Genomic DNA, 13848 nt, shown 5'->3' on the forward strand with positions numbered 1-13848 from the left:
TTGTTATTTTAGCAAGTTCACCCTGTGTGAACTGACTTTTATAAATAATTTTGAAAACGGCGCAGCAAACTGTAAGTAAATAACAAATTTTTGTAAAATATAATTTATTAACGTAAATAATTTAATGCTGCTGAAAAGACCTGCTTGCGGTCCTCCTCTTTCATTTGAAAAGGATCTTGGTGTTCCTTGTATGTTTTCCTATTTCTGGTTGCGATTGTATCATCCAAAATCGCAAAATCTCCAAATATCCATTGATTGGGAAGCATATTCTTCAAATTAAGACCACTTTTGTGTTTTCTCCGCAAATTTTGACAGGAAAACGTCTACTTAGAGTACGCTTTTAAAATTTAAAACCTCGTCAACCTCATTTTAAATTTAAAACGCCGTTTTAAAGTTAAAAGGTCTTTTAAGTTGACTATGACAGTGTAAAAAGAGTGTTTATCTTCATATACAGTTTTAAATGTTAAAACCTGCCTCTAACTTGTCTATAACTACGGGCCATAGTCTCTAACGTTAGAGTCAGGTTAGAGAACTATGTTAGAATTCAATTAGAGAATGATTAGAAAAACAATACACATTTGAAACCAATAAGAATTCAGCATTAGCCTTTTTCTCGATATCGAGAACTTTTTGTAGAGAATGCTATAATTCTCGGCAGTTTCTCTAACCGTCTTCTACGCTTCTACCTTAGGCACTCTGCACATTAAGCTCCTAATCATAGTAGTGTAATCGTTTCGGCATATTAAAGTATAAAGCTTTTATGCCGAGCACATGTATTTCAATGAAGCTCTGTACATTACGATTTAAAATCTTGTTTTCACCTAATCATAAAAGCTTCATGAATCGAAGCGCCCAACATTGTAAGGAGCTTGCAGTTTTGAAATCATAATTTGTTTACTTTTCTGTGTTGGAAATAAACTTTATTTTTCAATTCAATAGAAAATAATTGAAAATGAATGATTTCGTGCTAAAATTCGTGCAAATTGTATTAAACCACAAGCGTCTATGCAAAATTTCGGAGCAGAAATATTTGCGGAAGTGCGCAGTTGCGAAAGAACGGCCAGAAAATTTGTTATGTGTAGAAAGTGTTTATTAGCTGGTGACTTATGCACGGCGTGCAAGTGTACAGAAGTTGAGTCGTCATGCATTCGTTTTGCCGAATTTTCTAAAATGAAATAAACTGTGCACACTTCGTATTATTATTATTATTATTTTTCTTACAGAAATTTCTTTACGAGTTCGTGGCAATCCTTTCATATAATTTTCTTTGAAGATTCGTAAAAAAAAATCGTTACAGAAATGAGATACTCCTAAAGATTTCGTTAAGATTTCAGAAACTTTGGTTTGCAGGGTACGAGCCATAAATGCCAAAAACGTATAAGCGACATTTCATTAAAATTTTTAATTTTGATGCAGAAATGCATCTAGATGCTCTAGGAACATATCTGCATCAAAAAGAAAATTTTGAAAAAAATGTCGCTTACCAAACATTTTTGGAAAACTCTCCGAAGTCATTCGACCAGGCATCGTTTGTGACATCGATAATTCTGTTAAAATTAGTAATGCAGTGAGGAAAATTATTTAGTGGAATTTTACTCCCCAATCTATAAAATGGCAAAAGATATACTATAAATTATAGTCTTGTTATGAGACTAAGCGGTGGAAAATTTTAAATGTTATAAGTAATACAAAATACCTTTTTTGTCATATACAGTGCTGGATCAAAAATATTTATGTCATCTAAAGACTTGGTGATTTACCAAGTTTTCGACCTTAGATAGTTTCAAGTACGGTATAAGTCCATTGCATGCATCGATTCCTGCAGTAAAACCAAACGCCAAACCGCTGCCCCCTTGGTAGTAATCTCTCTTTTAAAAATGCCTGACACCCCTAATGAATGTGAATTATATTCGTAAAAATTTAGAGTATTTTTGTACGATTTTCTAGAAAGATTTTGAGAATGCAGTTTTGTAGCCCACCCAATTCCATCATAATAAAGTTCAAGTTTCAAGTGTCTAAAAATTTTCGTTTTAGAATTTTTTTGCCGAAGTTTTTTGCGATTTTCTTTCATACAAAAAATAAATTATGTTTATTCGTTATATGAAATTAAATGCGACAAAGAAAATTCTAAACTATCAACGGTAATTTTTGGCTGTTTGAAACTTTATTATACTAGAATTGAACGAGCTGAAATTTCCCACAAAACAAGGTCCATTCCCCGATTCCCCACGCAAACTGAAATTCCCCGCAAATCGGGGAATTCGCCACGAGTTGGCTTCCCTGATCCCAACAAACATTACGGTTAGAGAATGATTGGAAAATTATTCGAAAACGAATAGGTTTCTCTAAGGCACTCGGCACATTACGCGCCTAATCAAAGTAGAGTAATCGTTTCGTCATACCGACTCAACTTCTGTACACTTGCACGCCGTGCATAAGTCACCAGCTAATAAACACTTTCTACACATAACAAATTTTCTGGCCGTTCTTTCGCAACTGCGCACTTCCGCAAATATTTCTGCTCCGAAATATTGCATAGACGCTTGTGGTTTAATACAATTTGCACGAATTTTAGCACGAAATCATTCATTTTCAATTATTTTCTATTGAATTGAAAAATAAAGTTTATTTCCAACACAGAAAAGTAAACAAATTATGATTTCAAAACTGCAAGCTCCTTACAATGTTGGGCGCTTCGATTCATGAAGCTTTTATGATTAGGTGAAAACAAGATTTTAAATCGTAATGTACAGAGCTTCATTGAAATACATGTGCTCGGCATAAAAGCTTTATACTTTAATATGCCGAAACGATTACACTACTATGATTAGGAGCTTAATGTGCAGAGTGCCTAAGGTAGAAGCGTAGAAGACGGTTAGAGAAACTGCCGAGAATTATAGCATTCTCTACAAAAAGTTCTCGATATCGAGAAAAAGGCTAATGCTGAATTTTTATTGGTTTCAAATGTGTATTGTTTTTCTAATCATTCTCTAATTGAATTCTAACATAGTTCTCTAACCTGACTCTAACGTTAGAGACTATGGCCCGTAGTTATAGACAAGTTAGAGGCAGGTTTTAACATTTAAAACTGTATATGAAGATAAACACTCTTTTTACACTGTCATAGTCAACTTAAAAGACCTTTTAACTTTAAAACGGCGTTTTAAATTTAAAATGAGGTTGACGAGGTTTTAAATTTTAAAAGCGTACTCTAAGTAGACGTTTTCCTGTCAAAATTTGCGGAGAAAACACAAAAGTGGTCTTAATTTGAAGAATATGCTTCCCAATCAATGGATATTTGGAGATTTTGCGATTTTGGATGATACAATCGCAACCAGAAATAGGAAAACATACAAGGAACACCAAGATCATTTTCAAATGAAAGAGGAGGACCGCAAGCAGGTCTTTTCAGCAGCATTAAATTATTTACGTTAATAAATTATATTCTACAAAAATTTGTTATTTACTTACAGTTTGCTGCGCCGTTTTCAAAATTATTTATAAAAGTCAGTTCACACAGGGTGAACTTGCTAATATAACAAAGTTTTCCTAATGCCGATTGGTTACTTTTTTCATTTTATATTAATGGCCCTGTTTTGTATCAATCTAGCAAAAACCTGCCTCTAACATGTCTATAACTAACTAAAACTTAAAGCCTGCTCTAAACTTAAAGATTAACTTTAACTAGAAGAGGTTTTAACTTTCGACTATAACTACGGACCTATGTCTGCTAGAAAATGTCGACGTCGCAGCAAGCAGCATTTTGAAGCCCAATTACATGTTTTTGGAAAATCAAAAAGTTCCCATATCTGATTTAAGCTCATAAAAGTCGACCCTCGCAAGAAGGCAAACACCTTCATTTCGGACTCTTAAATGGGTTAATTATGAACGTAAAGGCTCCGAAATAGGGACTCCCGTGATGACGCGTTTATGACTCCAAATGTTTGCAGGGAGGGAATACAGTTTACATTCCAACTGCCTGAGCTTGTTCCCTAGCCATATACAAATCTAATCTGTGGAATGTACAGTAAGGCGTATCACGAAAAAAAGTTTAGCGTGTGTAATTTTTATTGGAACTTTTATGTCGAGAAAACATTTTGGGTGTCCAATTTTTTTTGGGACCCGCTAAAAACATCTAAATCGCGTTTTTTGGTATAACTTTCTTATTCGATGTCCGATTTTTTAAATCTTTATGTCGCCGAAAAGACCTCGCTCAAGACTATAATTGGCCGTTAAATAGTTTTGGCATTGAAAACCGTTTTGATATATAACTTCACCGATTTTGGAAATACTATCCCTAAATTTTTATTTTTATACCATAAATCTAAAGCTCTCAAAAAACGATGACAACCTTGCTAAAAAAAAGGGTTAAGATTTGTTCACAAACAAAACAAATATAACTAGAGTTCACTCTTTAAGGCAAAACTGTGTGCCTTTGGGCGAAAGTGCGAAAATGTGAAATATTCGAAAGATTTTTACAACAAACATATGGCACGTTTCGCACAAACGCACGGCTGAAACCCTGACTGAAATGTAAAGAGCGGGATTTTATGACAATCAGGCACGGTTGCCGTTTTTGTCCATTGGTCCAATTCTTTTTAAAATGGTCCACTTCACAAGCCTTTGCTTAGTTTATTATCACTCTTTCACTTCATGCAATGGTTTCGCGTTTTAAATTTTTTCCATTTAATTGAAGAATATTCCGCCCTATGTTGAATATCGTCATCGACGATACGGCCATCGTCAGCCATTTTACTAATGCGCTGACGATCGCCGACGAAGACAATGACGATATTCAGCATAGGACCGATTGGCAACACTTGCTAAAAGTGTGAACTCGCCTTGCCACTGATCTTCAAATATGGCGTGGCTAATCATCTGTCAAATCACGCTTCAAAAAATATCGCGGTTTCTTGCTAATTTCAATTACTCGGTGACCAATATTAGAGTGGCTTGCGCTAAATATGGAAAAGGTAGCAAAACTTTAATCAAAGCATTTAGCACATGAAAATAATATTCGATTTCAATGGAAAAGATATTAAACATCTTGAAATTATTACACCACATAAAGTTCTTTCTGATACTGATGTATCAATTTTGCCACTACTCGACCAATTCCCTGCATTGGTAAATGATGCAGACATAATTGAATTTCATTTTCGAAAATTGAGGCTGAGTGAAGGTAACTTCAAAAACTGTACCAATATAGAACGTTTTTGGCTTCAAGTAAGTTTGATTAAAAATGGATTGGGTGAAGCGGCCTTTGGAGAATTGTGTGATTCAGTTCATAACATTTTTAGTGTGCCTCACAGTTCCGCAGCAGCTGAGCGTAAATTTTTTGATTTAGCATTAATAAAAACGAAATTAAGAAACAAATTATAATTTAAAACTTTAAATAATATAATGTTAATAATATACAATTGTAATGCACTTTGGATGTAATATAAAAGAAATCGTTATAAAAACTGAATTGGCATATTTTCTTGATAAAGAGGAATAAACTCCACTCAATTTCCCGATGTAATAAAAATTGGTCCATTTCTTACCATTTGGTCAATTTTTTGGTCCGAAAAATAAATTGGAAATGGCAACCGTGCAATCAGCTGACTGAGTTGACACTAATTCAATTGAAAATGGCTCTGCAACAGAAGAGAATAGAATAAATAAAATTTTACTTCTTTCACTTTGTTGCGGCATTGTACGTTTTCGTAATATTTTCGGCAATATTATTTAACACCGTTCATACTTTTGCACCCATCGTGTTAATCAACCGAATTTGAACCAATTTTGTGGTTATTATTTTTCAACGCGATATGTCATGTTATTTTCACATGAAGGACATTTTTTAACATTTTTCCCTCTAGTTGACTTAAGATTGGATTATTGTCAATTTAACATTGAAATTACTGTAAATTTAACCTGAGGCATCGGTTTTTTCAACAAGGCATGTGGTTAGTTTGACAGGATATTCTACATGAAAATACTGGTTGAATCAACAGGAGTTGTTGTTAAAATAACACTACGTCTTCGTGTTAAATAGATCTTGATCACGCGTTATATGGAAGAAAGCGCGCAACGCCCTCCACAGAAAAAATTCTAAAAACCAACGGTAATTTATAGCTACTTGAAACTTGCACTTTGTTTTACTAAAATTGAACGGGCTACAAAACTGCAAACTCGAAAAATTTAGAAATTTTGATGAATATTTTTTGAATTTTTGTGAAATTTATATAAAGTGCGAATATTTGATTATATGGTTTATGTTATAGAAAGAACCAGTGTTGGCAAAATGTTAATCTGATTAAGGATTAAAAATTAACGATTAAAATGTTAATCGCGATCATCTGTACGATTAATTAATTTTAATCATTAATCGTTAATCCAATTAAAAATAAAATCTGATTAAATGCTTTAGTTTATTCGAATTTGAGACCAAACAAGAGTTGTAGTTATTCTTTTGTGTTTCACGCTTATAAAAACACATAATATATAAAAAAAAAAAATATTATTTTTATTAGTAATACATAAACAGGGAATTTTTACAACCCATCGGACATGTGCAGAGGCATATTAAAACCTAGTTTACAGAACGTCTGTTGGAATAGATTTTAATGAAAACGCACACCAAATTGCTTGGATTGATAAGGAAAGCCGTTTTAGCCATACCCGATTAACTGGCTTTGTGTGCACAGGAAAATTCCAGCGTAAATTAATTAATCACCAAACCTACTTAATCAAATTAAAGGTTAATGATTAAAAATTAATTTGTTTAATCGCGGGTTTGATTAGATGTTTAATCAGATTAAAATTAATCATGATTAACTGTAATCGGATTGAATTCAATCGAATTAACTAATTGATTAAAAAATCAATCGATTAGTGCCAACACTGGAATGAACTATATTATCATAACTAATTAATGAAAAAAATATGTTAGGGAAAATAATTGTGAATATTATATTAGAACAAAGTGTAGGTACACTTACATTTGACACTCACCGTATGTATTTACAAATTTTAATAGCAAGAGAATATGAAATTGCATACACACCATGTCTTCATTGGGAAATAAAATTGTTATTTGCTAAGAAAATGTGATGATATCCTTCAGTGTCATAGGCACTGATTGCGGTGAGAAATGGTCAACGATGGTATTTACCAAAATGTCACTACTAACTTCTGACAGCACGGTTTTTTCTTTATATTGCTTAAAGATGCTTGGACCTCTTTCAGTGGCATTGAGCATTAACTTTAAATTCTTTGCTTCCATGTCTCTCGAGTCGTGAGACTCTTGGCTAGAATTTATCCATCTCCGGCATGATCCTATCGACGAAATGGTGTCAGCCTTAAAATAAAAAAAGTATACAGAGCTTATCGTTGATTTGAAAATGATTTACTCACTTCATTCTGTAGCCAACTTTACTCTCGTTCCGAGCATTTATGATGGAAAAGTACATTTATGTCCCCATCGTTGATGAAATACAGACTTCTACATTCTTTCCGCAATCTGTCAATAACATAAATATGCATAAGGTTCCTCGCAGTTTCTCAAAGAACTTACCGAGACTTATTTGATAAGCTTCTTCACTGAAGTTCATTTTACCATATACGACGTCTTTCAAACTTTTTTTTTCATATTTTACATTTTAGATACATTTATTTACTTTTAGGTGCAATTTTTTCGTCTTATACGTACATAGGTACGATTAGAAAATGTAATTTTCATCCGTAGTGCGAAAAAGTATTTTACGGCGTCAGCGAATAGGTAAATGCTGTCAAATCGACGAAGAGTTAGCGGTCCGCGGTTGGCGCCACCTTTATTTCTACATAGTGGCTCTGATATAGATACATACAACAAGTGTTGACAATAATTCGAGATAGAAAACTAACTCTAGGCGAGAGGTAACAATTGTCTACAGTGTACACAGCTTGTAGAGTACGTGATAGGGAGTTGAGATTTCTCTATTTCGACTCTAGCTAGAGTACATATCTCCTAGAGTCGCTCCGCCGTGTAAACTTAATTGAGAGAGGAGATTTTTGTTTCGGTGTACACTTAGAATGTCGCAATTTTCTCGCAGGAGAGTTTCCATACAAAAGTAATCAGTTGTGTCGCAAGGTGGCAAATTTTGCAACGAATGCGATTTGCAACTTTTCGACGTTTCATGAATCCCACTATTGTCAAATATAACTCAGTGTCGCAAAGTACGTAATAGCCGAGTGGTGAAATCCAAAATACTTGTAATGGGTCTGTGCCAATCCGAAGAAAAATTCTATGGGGAGAAAATTGTACATTTCTGCTGTGCTAATAAATAACTTTTTACTGCTGGAAATTTTTGACAGTTGCTTTGATGTAAAAAGAGGCCAGCAAGTTAAGCAAACACAATGCATCATTTGTCTTTGCTGATTTCAATTCTTCCACAAACAGAAAGCCATGCCCTTATTAGACGTCTTAGCATAAATATTAGTGGTATTCACCAAAGTGAGAAAGTGACCTGGCAGTCTGGCAAAGAGTAATAGAGTCGTTGCTTGAGCTCATCTGCTCTTTTGCCAGAGTGCCAGGCCACTTGCTCAATTTGGTGAATACCACTATTATTATAACAAAATACGTGTCAAAACCGTTAGGTAAGTGTGATGCAATTTTTATTCACCTCACAGTTGTCCAAAAATTTACCGTCCAGAGTAGATTTCTATCAATCTGTAACTAAAAAAAAAATACAGTTTTTGAATATGCTCTAAATTTAGCATTTATTTCTGAAATATGCAAAAAAATGCATTTGTTAGGAAATATGCTCTAACAAATATTGCTAAAAGGCTTTATCTTTTTACAATTAGCTTCCCCTTCCTAGGCAATTTTTGAAATAACATTTTCGATACTAAATCTTAAAACAAAATGTCGCCTTTAATAAACGATATGTGAGGTGTCATACGGGAACAACTTGCTGTAAAATCCTTTAAAGTACCTGGAACCGACTTAATTATGTCAAGAAATTCTTCCCAATTTGACGTGCTGTAGGATATTCTAGAAAAAAATACAAAGTTTAAGCTGTTACTATACATACATTCATAAGTGTCTCGATAAAAATTTGTATATCCTTCCTCAGTGGTTCACGCTTTATACCAAGAATTATACTCGACTTTTAATTACTTTCGATGTTTTCGTTTTTCATATTTCATTTATTTTTTTATTTGTGTTTATTAGAGCTGTGTGATTATTCGATTACTCGAGCAAGTTGGTTAATCAGTTATTCGGTTAATCAATTACTCGAGTAATCAAGATTTTGATTACTCAAAGTGATGATTAATCGAGTTACTTGAAATATCATTGATCAAAAAAATTAATTTTGCGGAAACAGAAACGTTGTTTTCAAAGTATCAAGGAACTTTAACTGCTTTATATGTAAAGAGTACTTTGAAATGTTGATTACTTATTTTACTCATAGTTTTGATTGATCATAAAGCAAATTACTCAAATATTTTTGTTTTCGGTTAATCAAAATCTTGATTACTCGAGTAACTGAACTTTTGAGTAATCATGATTTCCAATTAATCGAATGATTGAGTTATTTACTTTATGATTAATTAAAATTTTGAATAATCAATTAATCGCACAGGCCTAGTGTTTATTCACTCAGTATTCATATTTGCTGTGATTTTATGTTAAGATGTTAAATACTGTGTAAATACTATTTGTTTTTCTACTAAATTTTAATCAAAGAGCTAATTGATTCATTCGCTTTCATATAACTTTATACATCCTACATATGTATTTACGTTGTCAGTTGATCGCTTAATTAGTCCATCAATTACTGAAATAATCAGCGTCATTGCGTACGTCGTTAATTATACTAAAATGCATGACTCGACAAGATTGGCATTGCCTATTGTCGTTCTGAAAAAAGTAGACGACGAAACCTGTTGAAAACTATCCAGTGCTGCAAAGTTTTCCCATTTTAATACACTAGTTGAATCGAGTTTGTAGACAGTGTTGGCAAAATGTTAATCTGATTAACGATTAAAATGTTAATCGCGATTAACAATTAAAATTAATTAATCGTAATCATCCGTACGATTAATGATTCAATTTTTTTAATCGTTAATCGTCGGTTGTGATTACGATTAATTAATCTTAACCATTAATCGTTAATCCAATTAAAAAAAAATCTGAATAAGTGGTCTAGTTTGTCCGAATTTGAAACCAAACACGGATTATAGTTATTTTTCTGTGTTTCACGCTTATAAAAAACGCATCATATATATAAAAAAAAAAATTATTTATTATTATAAGTAATACATAAACTGAATGAAAATGCACACCAAATTGCTTAGATTCATGACGAAAATGGACTTTCCCGATTAACTGGCCTTGCGTGCACAGTAAAATTCCAGCATAAATTATTTAATCACCAAACCTACTTAATCAAATTAGGGGTTAATGATTAAAAATTATTTTTTTTTTTAATCGCGGTTACGATTAACTGTTTAATCAGATTAAAATTAATCATGATCTAATTGAATTTAATCAAATTAAGTAATTGATTAAAAAATCAATCGATTAGAGCCAACACTGTTTTAGACAATGCCATGCACTTTTCGATTCGACTCTCGAAAGACGACTTGCATTCGACACGACACTCGCAATGAGGCTGAACAAATTTGTTTATTCAACGTATATATCGCTCATTTACTTCGTGAATTTACATATACTCCCATTTAAGAATGAAAACGTATTTTATTCTAGTGATATACTTGTAATCGATACGGCTATGAAATTTTTACGCAACGTAGAAGAAGAGGTAGTGGTAATTTCTGCATACTCAACTCAGAATTTATATTTTTTGGATTTTGACACTATTGAAGTAAATGAGCGATAGATAAATTTATGTCCAAATTCATCGTGTAGGTATCGTGCCTTCTTTCAAACAGAAAATAACACCAAAAGTAAACATGATAAAGTGTAAGAAAGAGGAATAGTGCAAGGCGTGCAGGGAATTCGAAACCGCTCATACTGTTGTATAATTTCTTGAGATGAGTTTAAGGATTCTAAGTTATTGCGGCGAAGTCGAAATGTATTTTTGCGTTTAAATGCGTGTTTAGTCTATTTACAGGTCTATTCTGCGCTGGTTATAAAAATTTTGTAACCGGTAAATAAAGTTCCTCTCAATTTTAAACCCTTTTCGCATTTTGTGTACTCTTGTAACCGGTAAATTTCGTTACGATCTCATAAGCTGGTAACAAAGGATTGCCCCGTGAAATATGCAACGCCAGAATTTCCACAATTCTTCATAGCCGAATTGCTGAATATTTTAACTGCATTACCACCGTATCTAGAATCGCGGGGACAAGAACTGGTAACATTTTTTTTTTTTGTAGATTGGCGCTTACACGTATGTTAGCGTTTGGCCGAGCTTCTCCTCCGATTTGTGGCGTGCGCCTTGATTATGTCACACAAAGCGGGGGCCCTACAGTTTTACGCCGACTTCGAACGGCGATTGTATTTTTATGAGAAGCTGTTTTTCATGGCAGAAATACACTCGGAGGTTTGCCATTGCCTGCCGAGGGACGGCAGCTGTTAAGAAAAAACCTTTTTCTATATTTTTTTGCGATGTTGCTTTGACCAGGGCTTGAACCCAGACGCTGCGGAGTGGAAGCGCGCACTGCTTACCACTACACCACAGCGGCCGACTTAACATTTTTTGGTAATAAAATATTCCGGTTACAAAATCTTCGGTAACGTGCAAAATAGACCAGTTACTCAGAAATTTTAACTACATATAAGTAATAATTGGCTTTGAACTCTTTGATTGTTGAAAAACTTGGTTTGGTTATTTCTTCGTTATGATTTTTATGGCTTTTTAGTTTTATTTACATTGTTTAAAAAACTTTCATTTGTAATCACATCATATTTATGTTATTATTTAGCGAGCTCCCCATTCGCCCGCCTGCAACGCCAGATCAAGTGCCAGCATCGTGGTGGAATCCTGCGTGTTGTGATAAGAGTCTTCTGGTCGGAACATACAAGCATGGATGTGAAATGTACCGTCAGATACGTGCAGACCCGAACTTATGTTTTGTGGGTCACGTTGGTGCCGGTGATGACATGACCGCGAGCAATTTGGCGACGTAAGTGTCAAAAAATATATTAACCTAACGATATAATAACTTAAATTATAACCACAGTACATATGTATGTAATTATGCTAACTATGTATCGCTCATTTACTTCAATAGTTTCACAACTCGAAGAGCTCAAACACGAGAAAAACGGCTTTAAAGTTTTGAGTTTACATATCGCACACCTAGATCTAAAGTAAGCTAGCTTAAAATTCAGATCGGGAAATGTAACTTGTTGCGGATCGTACAGATTCAACGTAATTATCTCAAAAACCGGTATAACAGTATTTTTTTAGTTAGTGTATATAATCATGAAGAAAAAATATTTGTATTCATTGGAGGTAAGTTCTATGCATTGATTTATGCAAAAAAAATTTCCAATTTTTTTTTTTTTTTAATTGATCCCACTTAGATCTAGGTGTGGGATATACACCCATAGTAAGAAAGAAAACATATTTTGTTCTAATGAGTTACTGGTAAAAGATACATCTATGAAATTTTTACAGAACATAGAAGAAGAGGTGGCGGTAATTTCTGCATACTTAACTTAAAGCCAAATTTCATAATAATTATACAATCTTCAAAAAATTGCCATCAAAACTTTAACTATAAAAAGTAATAAAGTCTTAACTTCGGGCGGAGCCGAACATTAAATACCCGGCTCAAGTATTACATACAGTTTTTTCGGCTCTCCGAAAACTACCGCTGCGGCGGTTTTATTTCAAACATCTTCGATAGAACGTTCAGTTAGACATAATGGGATAAACTTATATAGTTATATGTGGGCGGTATCACGCCTATTTTCGAAAATTACCTAATAATATTACTTCTTTTCAAGGGATTGTTGTTAGGATCAGTTTTTAGTAAATTAGCGTCCTTAAATTTCGATATATCGATGTTTCGAGCATTTCTGAAATTAACGCTGCATGAAAAGTGGGCGTAATTTTAGTCCGATTTTAATAATTTTCAACGATTTCTATGTTGCAAGCACAATAATCATACTGAGTTTTGTACAAAGTGATCGAACGGTTACCGAGATACTACACATACATTATTGGCCATATCTATAGCGCCTTCATTTCAAGGTGATATTGTTTGCCACTTATGTTTAATTATTAATTGTTAAGCATTTTCAATTAAATTACAGTTCATTCTCTAACAAAACCTACAGTGCCGAACAGAAGTATTGGCACAGTGAATTTTTCGAAATATATGCAAAGTTCTTTATTCTAATTTATTTTCGATAATTTTTTGTAAAAATATTGTTCATTCTACACCAAAAAACATTGTAATAAAATCTCTAAACTTTGTGCAAAACTCAGGAAAATTCATTAAATTTGCACACTTATTTGCAACTTTTTATTCAGATTCAGAAAAATTCTAAGTATGCAGTTTTATAGTCCATTCAAATGTAGAATAACAAGGTGCAAGTTTGAAGTCGCTAGAAAATCGCATTGATTTTTGGTAATTTTTTTTCACGCAAGTTCTTCCATACAAAGTAATTCGACAATTATTTTTTGTATGGAGAAAATGAGCAACACCTTCCACTAAAAAAATGGCCAAAAATCAACGCGATTTTCTAGCAACTTTAAACTTGCACTTTGTTATTCTACATTTGAATGGGCTATAAAACTGCATACTTAGAATTTTTCTAAAAAATCTGAATAAAAAGTTGCAAATAAGTGTGCAAATTTAATGAATTTTCCTGAGTTTTGCACAAAGTTTAGAGATTTTATT

The 13848-nt window shown here is 33.3% G+C and overlaps 1 protein-coding gene across 3 annotated transcripts in view; it reads left to right on the plus strand.

Annotated features, from left to right (window-relative positions):
- LOC108358330 (serine-rich adhesin for platelets-like) overlaps positions 1-13848 on the plus strand; it is a 244319-nt gene that overhangs the window by 57669 nt on the left and 172802 nt on the right. For all 3 annotated transcript variants that reach the window (XM_017609607.1, XM_017609608.1, XM_017609609.1), the window contains exon 3: positions 11920-12120. In XM_017609607.1, the coding sequence (XP_017465096.1) occupies positions 11920-12120 (201 nt within the window). The remainder of the gene's footprint in view (positions 1-11919; positions 12121-13848) is intronic.

The sequence above is a fragment of the Rhagoletis zephyria genome, unplaced genomic scaffold, assembly GCF_001687245.7.
Source record: "Rhagoletis zephyria isolate East Lansing unplaced genomic scaffold, Rhagoletis_zephyria_1.1 Rzeph_scaffold_00237, whole genome shotgun sequence".
In the NCBI taxonomy this organism is placed as follows: Eukaryota; Metazoa; Arthropoda; class Insecta; order Diptera; family Tephritidae; genus Rhagoletis; species Rhagoletis zephyria.